This window comes from Hydra vulgaris, chromosome 06, assembly GCF_038396675.1.
Source record: "Hydra vulgaris chromosome 06, alternate assembly HydraT2T_AEP".
Classification (NCBI taxonomy): domain Eukaryota; kingdom Metazoa; phylum Cnidaria; class Hydrozoa; order Anthoathecata; family Hydridae; genus Hydra; species Hydra vulgaris.
In genome coordinates this window covers 55,024,631-55,035,653 of record NC_088925.1, presented here as the reverse complement: position 1 = coordinate 55,035,653, position 11,023 = coordinate 55,024,631, and the positions used below count along the sequence as shown (strand labels likewise).

At 25.4% G+C, this 11,023-nt stretch overlaps 1 protein-coding gene across 2 annotated transcripts; it reads right to left on the bottom strand.

The window, feature by feature from the left end:
* Window positions 1-506: 506 nt before the first annotated feature.
* LOC100199170 (ski oncogene) lies at window positions 507-8,925 on the bottom strand. 2 transcript variants are annotated; one of them, XM_065800497.1, is made up of 5 exons: window positions 8,571-8,777; window positions 6,810-8,313; window positions 2,761-3,071; window positions 2,566-2,683; window positions 507-1,035 (listed from the first exon to the last, which is right to left on the bottom strand). In XM_065800497.1, the coding sequence occupies exons 2-4, from the start codon at window positions 8,301-8,303 to the stop codon at window positions 2,569-2,571; spliced, it is 1,920 nt and encodes a 639-aa protein (XP_065656569.1). In that variant the 5' UTR covers window positions 8,304-8,313; window positions 8,571-8,777; the 3' UTR covers window positions 507-1,035; window positions 2,566-2,568. The 2 variants fall into 2 exon arrangements, with proteins under 2 accessions (XP_065656569.1, XP_065656568.1); XM_065800496.1 differs by having other exon boundaries at window positions 6,810-8,925.
* Window positions 8,926-11,023: the final 2,098 nt, after the last annotated feature.

The following is an 11,023-nucleotide window of genomic DNA, read 5'->3' as shown; positions in this document are numbered from 1 at the left end:
TACAGACATACTATTTTCTAATTTAAAATAAGCTCTTTTTTATTGTTTTTGTATTTATTGTTTTATTATATTTAAGACAAATACTCTTGAATAAAAAAGGTTTTATTTGAGTGACGTGAATTAGGCGAATTGGCCCGTAACGACACCGAGTTTTAAGTAGGAGTCATAAAAAAAAAATTATTTAGTTGGAAGCTTTTTAGATTTGTTATCAAGTAAAAGTGTTGTTGAAAATTTAGTAAAACATGTAATTTATAAACAATCTTCAAAACTATGATTCATTTTAAAAGTACTTTTTTTTCACATCGAGCAAAGTAAAGTTATTTCTGTATCAGTTTTTATATTACTTACCTGTTTTCAGTAAATTTTGATACAAGAATGTTTAAAAATTAATTTGATAACCAAGTTATAAGAATATTGGAAAAAAAAGAATAATAACTTTTTTCATATAAATTTATAACGAATTACATACAGAGTTACATATGGCTATATACACCAAATAACAGAAGTTTGTTTTTAGAATAAATTATTTACAGAAGGTAACATGGTAAACTTGTAAAAATTAAAAAAAAATTATCCACCTGAAAAATAAAAACTTTCTTGTACTCAAAAATATCTTAAGATAATGTTTAATACTATGAAAATAAACATCAGTTTATGAGAAAAAAATTTTCAATCATAAAATGGTAAATGCTTGCTCAGCAAAAATATAATCATAAAAAAACACAATAAATAACACAATATATTTTATCAGCAAGACTTCTTAAGCCAGGATTATTTAAGCTGAATTATCTAACAAAATGAATATTTTTGGCTTAAAATACAATTCATTCTTAAAACCTGACTAGATTTCACACAGGTAACTATACAACAGTTGAGAAGCACAACATTTGCAACTATGCAACACTAAAGAAGCATAACATTTTAGGTTATAAAAACCTTTTTATTATCTAAGGATTACACTAAGATGGAACTTTTTATTTATAAGGTTATCAAACCAACATCATTAAGGAGATGAGCGAATTGTTGGTAATAAATCTAAAAAAACAAAAAACATATATATATATATATTATATATATATATATATATATCTATATATATATATATATATATATATATATATATATATATATATATATATATATATATATATATATATATATATATATATATATATATATATATATATATATATATATATATATATATATATATATATATATATATATATATATATATATATATATATATATTAGGGTGGTACTAAAAACAACTTATTTTAAAAATGTCAGCTGACAACCCCTAAATGTATTTTATATAATAAAATAATACTGGATTTAAAAAATTTTTGAATAAAAAATATTTTTACGGGTGCCACAAGGCCCTTATACATCAAACAGGTTCCTAATATTATAAAAAAAAAAGTTTTTCAAAAGTATGTCATGTTGGGTCTCAAAAGAAGCAAAATTTTATAAAAATTTCAAAAATAACAATTATTTTTTAAAAAAATTGTTATTTTATAGTTTATTGCAAAAAAAAATGACCTTTTAAACTAAAAATGAAAAAAGTTTATTTTTTTAATTATAATTTCAAAAAAATCTTAAATAATAGTTATTTTATAAAATAATTGTTATTTTTAGAATTTTTATAAAATTTTGCTTCTTTTGAGACCCAACATGATATACTTTTGAAAAACTTTTTTTTTTATATTAGGAACCTGTTTGATGTATAAGGGCCTTGTGGCACCCGTAAAAATATTTTTTATTCAAAAATTTTTTAAATCCAGTATTATTTTATTATATAAAACACATTTAGGGGTTGTCAGCTGACATTTTTAAAATAAGTTGTTTTTACCACCACCATAACATATATATATATATATATATATATATATATATATATATATATATATATATATATATATATATATATATATATATATATATATAAATATATATATACGTTGATATATACACACACACACACACACACACACACACACACACACACACACACACACACACACACAGCTAACTAAAAACATAAACAAAAATAACAACAACAAAAAAATAAATAATGCACTAATAATAATATAAAAATACAATAATAATATGATATATACAAAAGCATCCTAACACTTATTACATATCAAGTATGTGTTAGGGTGCTTTTGTATATATCGTGTTATTATAAATTTATTATTTTATATATCTTTTTAATATATTATTATTTTATTTCTTTATATAATAACATTTATTATTATTATAAAAATAAAGAAAGAAAGAAAAATATACTATTGTTATTATATATCAGGAAGTAAAAGAAATAAAATAAGACAAAATAATCCAGCTCTATAAAACGCTTTTATAGAGCTTCATTCTAATACAAAAAAAAAAAAAAAACAATTATTTTTATGGGGGCTGTACAAAAACACAGTAAAACATAAAACTTATTTTATATAAATACTTATTTACAAAATTAGCAAAATACTTACAAAACTTACAAAATACTTACAAATTTACAAAATTAGCAAAAACCTTAGTAAACATTTAAAGTTTTTTATTTACCTTTTAGTCATCCACATCAATGTCACTATTTTCCTCACTCACAGCTGTATTTATTTGGGTTGAAGTTGTAGTTCTAGGATAATCAATTTTACGTGACTTTGGAGCAGGGCTAAGTGAACTAAATGATATTAAACAAATCTTCAAAACTAGTAAAAATCTTTAAAATTTAAAAAACTCATTTTGATTATATTTTACCTATTTGCCATTGATGAATCACAACAACTAGATGCTCTTTTAAATGTGTTGTATTCTGTGTATTTATCTTCGCAGCTTGAAAAACTTTGGGCCATTAAAGGAAATGGCATCCACGATTGGTTTTTTTTTTTATTTAACTGCCAAGATAATTGCTTATGCAAATTTTCTCGATCAACAAGTATTTGTTCAAGTTTCATTTTCAGAAGTATATTTTCCTTTTGTATTGTTTCTATATCATCCGCCTTGTTTACCTTATTTTTAGAAACCTCATGATTAAGTTCCCACCTCATTTGATTGAACAGAGTTATTTCCTACATATAAATAATTTCTTTTAATTGAATAAACAATTTTTTGTGAATAAACATAATAAAACATACTACGACATGTATATAAGATTGTATATTTATAACTTAGATTAAAACATCTAATTTATAGATATACTTTGATATAGTCTACTGAATGTAGAGTAAAGCAAAGTGTAGACATAAAGTTATGCATAAATAAATTCAATCAAAAACCAAAAATAATCATAACTTTTTTGTTTTGTGATAAAATATAATAAAAAACTATAAAATATTATATATATATATATATATATATATATATATATATATATATATATATATATATATATATATATATATATATATATATATATATATATATATATATATATATATATATATATATATATCTATATATAGAAAAATAAGTATCCAACCAAAACATTTTATTATGAAAAATAAACTTTGACAAGTTATTTCAGAAATTTAATGATTATTCTGAAAGAAAATTTAATCAAGATTTCAATAAGCAAAAAAAATTATAATAATTATATTCAATTACTAAAAAATCAACTATACATTCAAACAATGCAATTTTTTAACATTAGATAAGTATCCAAATAATATTTCAAAGATAAGTGTTTTTCAAAGTTTTTTTTTTTTACTTTTTAATATCGAGTTGGACTGTCTTATGCTTTTATGACTTCTGCAAATTAAAATGGCATTGATTCAACTAATTTCTTTGTTGTATCTGGATCAATATGAGTCCAAGCTTTTTGGAGCACAATCTTTAGCTCTTCTTTTCTTTTTAGACATCATGTGCCACATCTTTGATCCAGAATAGCCCAGAGGTGTTCAATTTGGATGAGTTGTGGATTGTGAGCCAACCATTCAAGTTAGTTAAACTGCTTCTAGATAAAAACTCTTTTACTTTCTTTGACGTATGCTTAGGGTGGTTGCCTTGTTGGGAGATAAAATTCTTTCACAACCACAGTTTTTTAGTTAAGACCAGAAGATTTTTATCGAGAATGTTAACATAACCTTCAAAGTCCATAATTCCATCAACAAACTCAAGTTTTTCCTGTTCCATTCCAAGCCATCAATCCCCAGACTATAACATTGCCTCCAGTAAGTTTTACTGTTCCTAAAATGCAACTGAGTGTGAATGTTTAACCTTTTTTTTTTACAACATTTTGATAATTTGTTGATTAATTTTTTTACAACATTTTGATAATTTGTTGATCTTGGCTGATTATGCACATATCTGAATGCTTTGAAATTTTTGATCAGATCACTGATGGTTCTTAATGCCATTCCAGTCGCTTTATTTATCAATCTAAATGTTTCAGCTTGAACAAGTTAATGACCATTCCTTGATTTTAACAAGTTGTTAAATTTTAGCAACACAAGCTAATTAACATAGATTTATTTTTTGCAAATTAAAATTGTGATTAAATTTGCTTTAAGAATAAGTATTAGAGTATTCATCAAAAACATATTTACTTTTTCGAAATAATCGGATAAAATTTATTTTTCAAAATAAAATGTTTGTTTGGATACTTATTTCTCTGACTGTATATATAACCCTCAGTTGATCTTGCAGCAACTCTCTTGCAAGTTCTCCCTATATCAGTTGACATATGCATTGAAGCACCCACAGCTACCTTTTTTAATATGACATCAGTTTGCCAATCTAAATATGCTCTTATAACTATGTATGTATGTGTGTGTGTGTGTGTGTGTATATAAATATATATATATATATATATATATATATATATATATATATATATATATATATATATATATATATATATATATATTAAGGTGACAAAAAAATATTTTATAATAATAATTATAATATATAAAAATAAATATGTTAGATTTAACAGCATAAAAAATGAAGTATATATATATATACATATATACATATATACATATATATATATATATATATATATATATATATATATATATATATATATATATATATATATATATATATATATATATGTATGTATGTATACACAGCCCTCAGAATTAGGGCCAACATTCGGCAATGCTTACCTTAAAGTATTTAAGATCGGTAAAAAATTGCCTTATTCATTTTTCCTAATTCCGAAGAAGATATATACATATATATACAATTTACTCCTGAATTTTAAGGTCTATAGAGTATTAATACATTCTACTTTAACTTATTCTTACACATTACTAATCTTAATTATCTACATGTAGACACTTCTATATGAATACATATGGAGTTCTATATGGAGAAAATTATTTACATGTAGACACTTCTATATGAATATATATGAGGTGATATATGGAGAAAATTAAAAAATAATTGAGATTCATTTTTAATTCTTATGATACAATATCTTTATTTCACTGTGCCAAAATAAATAAATTAATAATTCATAAGTAATAACAAACAAGTAACATGAACAACATTTAAACTATATTTTCATAAATCGCCATATTAAAAACTAGTAATTAATTCAAAGCATGCTTAGGAGTCATGATTTAACATAACTCATTTGCAAAATTAGCTAGGTAAGTTTTAGGCAAGTAGTATCTACCTGCCCAAAAGCTTCTTGTAAGAATTTAAATATATGGAATACTTTATTATCATGTATACATAAATAAGCCAAGGACATCCTTAGAAGACAATATGCAATATAATACAAAAACCAGAAAAAAGATTTTCCCAGTTTTTATATTATATTGAAAGGAAACAAGACGATAAAAAAAGACAAATTAATCTCTTTCGAAAATTACTTTAAAAGTATTTTTAAAAAGTGAAGAAAAATACAACATTTTACTTAGTTTGTAGAAAATATTTAAAGATAATATTAGAAGAGATCAATCAACTAAACAAATGTAAATGTATAGTTATGCAATATGGTAAAAACAACATAAAATTCAATTACACAGTAAATGGATCAGAAATCAACAATTAGACAAATAAGTGTGATCTTGGTGTAAATTTTGATACATTACTGAAATAGACGAAACACATACTAGCAAGTTCATCATAAGCAAATAAAATAATGGGGATGATCAAAAAACACTTTTGTCCATCTAGATCAGCATCTTGTCAAGCAATTATACACAACTTTCAATAGATCTCTGATTAAATTTGCAGCACCAATTTGGTTAACAAACTTAATACTTGACATTAAAATAACATAAAAAAAGTAAAACACAGAATGACTTGAATAGTAAAGAACATAAGAAGTCTGCAGTACCAAGACTGTTTACAGACACTCGATTAAACAACATAGTCAAGAATAAGACAAAGATCTTATTCAATTATTTAAGATTTTCATTGAGATTAAAACAGTAGAACAAATCATTACTCTCAAAATCAAGCAGAGGTCACAAAAAATACAGCAGAGAACAAACCAAGTTTATACAGAGACATAAATTCATTATAAAGAGAACAGCAAATTTACACATTGATATTGGAAGAGTCATCAAGTCAACTAATGTAAACAGTTTTAAGTACAAATTAGACAAATATTTAGCATCAAAAGAATAAACTTAGAGCTAATTTTTGTTTCAATTTTTGATTCTTTGCATCAGTAAATTATTGTATATTATCAAAACTTATCAGAGTGAGTTTCTAATTCACTTGTTGTTACGCAGCTACTGTTTAACTACAACTACTACTAAATTCAAAAGTTGATCACATCAACTGCATTAGCATGATAAAGACAAATTAGACATTAATAAAAATATATATTGGTAATTAAAACTTACTTTTTGACGTTCTCTGTGCAAAGTTTCAATCTCTTGCTCAATTTGATCTTTTTCTTTTTTAATTTCTGCAATCTTTTTTTTGCTTTTTAGTTTGACTGATTGCAACTCATTTTCAAGATGGTGGTTCATTATAAGTGCTTCTTGGAGCCTTTTATCTTGTGAAATGTTCAGCTGTTTAAACTCATTAGATAAGTGATGACCTAAATCCTTGACATTAACAGTGTCTGTAGAAATATACTTTTCTAATACTTTTTTTATCATTAACTTAAAGGTTTTTTCTTGGTTTTGAATATTTTCAAAGTTTGGTTCAATTTTAGGTTTTATATCTTCATTAACTTTATCGGAAATGTCACAAAATTTAGAATTGGATTCAACAGCATTTTTGCAATGAACACAATCCATATAAACTGAAGACTGAAACCGACAACCTTTCGAATCATTAACTTTTGTTAAACATGGGTTATCAACATTTGAATGATTTGGTGTTTTTAAAATTGTGTATTTGTTGTTTTGAGAGCTTTCAAGTAGGTGCTCTTGTCTGTTTTTTAATGACCATGGTTGAAATGCAGAAGTATTATTTTTTGGTAGATAAGAACTTGGAATAATTTCTAAAGGTAATGTAACGTCTCTATCTTGTTTATCCTTGTTTCCTGGGTATTTTGCCATGATTTGATCATTTCCAACATATTGTGCACTCTTAACTATTTTTGTATTATTAAATTTCAACTTTATATCGTTCCATGTTTTTATCAAATCGGGAGTAACTTGATCTTCTACCAGCATTATATATGATCTCCATCGAACTGTATCAAACCCCCAATGACAAGTGTGCACATTGTCAAACGAACTATGGCTATGAGTCGTAAAACTCGGTGGAGAAAAAAGTCCTTTACACGAATCACATTTAATACATAGTGATTGTGGCTTAACATAACGTTCTGCATCAAATACACCACTACAACCACCGAAACACTCATGGTAAATTTGAAAGGAGGATGGGCTACAATTGTTCCTATCTTTTGGTGCTAAATGATTTTGCAAGGCTCCTATTAACCTGTAAGAATCACTTTTTGTTATCAAATTACTTGATGACGATGTCCAGGGTAGAACACCATTATACTTTAGTTCATCTAACTGTTTCATTGAACATTTTGATGTAAATATTAGCAGTTTGTCCCTTTTTTCAAATATTTCCTGAACATTTATGTCCTTTAATACAGTATGAACTATTTCAGAAAAACACAAGCGCTTTTCTCCTCCAACTAAAAAGCATGCTACAGTATAACCTTCCAGGTATGTTGTTCTAAATTGAAACTCTAAGGGAATTTCTGAACTGGAAGTGTGCCTAACAGTTTTCTTTAATGCGATTTGTGGAAGATCATCTTTTAACGCAACAGGCCCATGAATAGAATTTCGAGCTGTTTCAGTATATCTTTGAAGTATTAAATGAAGTAATGGGTTGGGATGGACTTTTTCTAACGTTTTTGAATCCATAATTTTTTAACTGAAAAAAAAATTAATCTTAACGTCTTTCTTTTTCACTGATTCGTTCAAAAACCATAACATAAGAAACAAAATTTCTTCTTTAAGACACTCGTATTGTCTCTAGTCATCAGACACCTAGTATTGTCTATAACTAACAGACAAATTGGCGACTTTAATTAAGCGTCGGGATAAAAAGGTTAAACAAAATATTAATCTGATATCTGCACAATTTGATAACAACACTAATTTTTTTTCAGTTTTTTTTTAGATACTTACTTTAACTCAACGAAACTTCCAATTTAATGTTCATTCCAACGCACTTAAAACGCCGAAGCTATATCTATAGATTTCCGTCTCAAACAAATTTTCTACGGTGTGCTTGTCTGGATCCGATATTGATGTTTGAGTTTAAACAAAACTTTATTATTTTAGGGGGTTTCAACTTGTGTTTAGAATATTTATATGTTGGAAAATTAAAACTTAAATACCAAAAATAATTATTTTAAATTAATTATAAATAAATTTGAAAAATTTGATATTTTTATACAGCAATAATAGTTTCGCTTTTATTTATTTGAAAGATTTTGCATATATATTTTTAATGTTTAACCCTCAATTTTATTTTAGTGATAACGTGACTAAGGAAGCGTAAAACATTCTATTGTAAAGCGCAATCATAGTTTGTTTTGATTGGTTCCCGACGACATTTTAATAAGGTACACCGATAATCCCTTTTTTGTGCAGTTTAACCAGGTGATAAATTAGGCGCCGCGTTGTGTAAAAAATTAAAAACGATACTTGAATGGCTTGCTTAAACCAAATAAATTCTTGAAAACAAAACTAAAAATAGACCGCAGAAATAAGAAAAAAAAATGGTTTTATAAAAAAATGCTTATTAAACTTGTGATGTGGAATAAGTTATTTATAATGCGGTCAAAGAGTCATTTAAAAAACGGTATTAACGAAGCACATTTCTTGACGGCTAGACATAGATGAGCTTAGTTTTCTTGAAGAATTGAACTCATGGTCTAGACTTGCTGGTAACTGGTACCACGCTTAAACAAATTTATTTATTTAATATTTTTTAATATCTCCGAAAAATAATTCACTGCACATATGCGGCAAGCTTTAAATTAGTATTGTGTAATTTACGGCAAGTTCAGTGATAATAAAACTATATTTAGAATGAACTAAGTATTTTTCGAGAGTATTTTGCAACTTAATAAAAAATGCAATAAAATTTGACAAATTTCTTTATAATAAATTTTTAAACTCTTTAGTAATATAAAAATCGTTTGACGTTTTCTAACGAGACCTTCAATTACAAGCTTGACGTCATTCTATTAGAAAAAAAGTTTTTAAGATATTTGCGGTTTATAATTTGAGACACACTTATAAATTAGACGGGTTAAATTTACTGAGAAAAACGTTTTATCTATTAAAAATGCGTTAGGATTTAAAAATAAAGTCGTGTGTTCAAATTTTTTAAATAATTGATATGTGCTTCTTTTTGACTTCCATACAAGTAGAATTGCGGTTTATATGGACGTTTCTAGAGTAAAAGTAAAGTAAACGAAATTTTTGAGTCACCAAACTTTCAGCACAAACAACAGTGGTTTAGCAGATGGCTCAAAAATTTGCGTCAGTTTGCAAACCACTTAAGATTTTTCATTCCGAAGATGATTTGTCTTTTAATTGCTTTTAAAAACTATAGAAACGATGAAACGATATAAACGATCGATAAAAGTATAGATTAAATAAATATCAATTCTATTCGCCAGCGAAAAATCGTCTTTAGATCGTTTTTAATAAAAAAAAATTACTAATATTTTATAAAACTTTCAAGTAGTCCCCCTACTCGTTTATTCATAGAAAGGCTTAAAAACTTTTTTTTAACTTATTTAATAATGCATTTTTAATCAGGTTAATTTTAAATAGTAAATTTAGATTAATTAGATTAATGTTATGTTGTTTAATTAAATTTATGTTATAGTAAAAGAAACGTAATAATACGTTGACTTGTAGTCTCGTTGCAAACATAATTTACGCAAATGTTGCAGATCTTTAGATCTTAAGGGGCTGTCTAAAATATAAATTTGCTAATTAATAAAGCAAAATATTATTCGACGCGTTTTTAAATACAAAATAATTCATAATTATAATTAATATAAACAAAATAATTCATAATTAATAATAATAATAAACAAAATAATTCATAATTAATAATAAATACAAAATAAAATATATTAATTCTACGCAAAAGATGTACGGTAAAGTTTTTTGCACGGTTCTTTTTGGTGAAATTTTTTTTAGCTCCTTGTTTCTTTGAATAAAAAAAACAAACTTAAAAATCTGTTTTCAAATTAAAGCAAAAAAAACATTTATTATTAGCTGCCAAACAAACGCCTAACCCAAGACCAGTAGACGTATGCAAGGCCAATGCATGGTAGTAAACGTAAGTGGCAGAATAAGTACACCCCATCCATCAACTTGAGTAAGCTGTAATACTGTAATAACTCATTTTTAAAAGTTACGGAGCTATGTCGATGAGCCAGGCCCTCTAAAAAGACGTAAAAAAAAGTTGAATGAATAAGCAGATTTTGCAGACCAGTTATTTTTATATTTGTCGTTACTGAGATTAAATGAGACAAAAAAAATTAAAATACTAAACATAAACAATGTTTCTTATTTGATGGCTCCAGTTTGCTTGACCTTTCATACGCTTATGA

Bases quoted from the DNA above. Each gene is read 5' to 3' on its own strand.
- LOC100199170 (XM_065800496.1), bottom strand. From the start codon at position 8,303: ATGGATTCAAAAACGTTAGAAAAAGTCCATCCCAACCCATTACTTCAT. The intron at 3,072-6,809 runs GTAAGTTTTAAT...ATTTATATGTAG, and splicing joins TGCACAGAGAACGTCAAAAA to GAAATAACTCTGTTCAATCA. The intron at 2,684-2,760 runs GTAAAATATAAT...AATATCATTTAG, and splicing joins GATTCATCAATGGCAAATAG to TTCACTTAGCCCTGCTCCAA.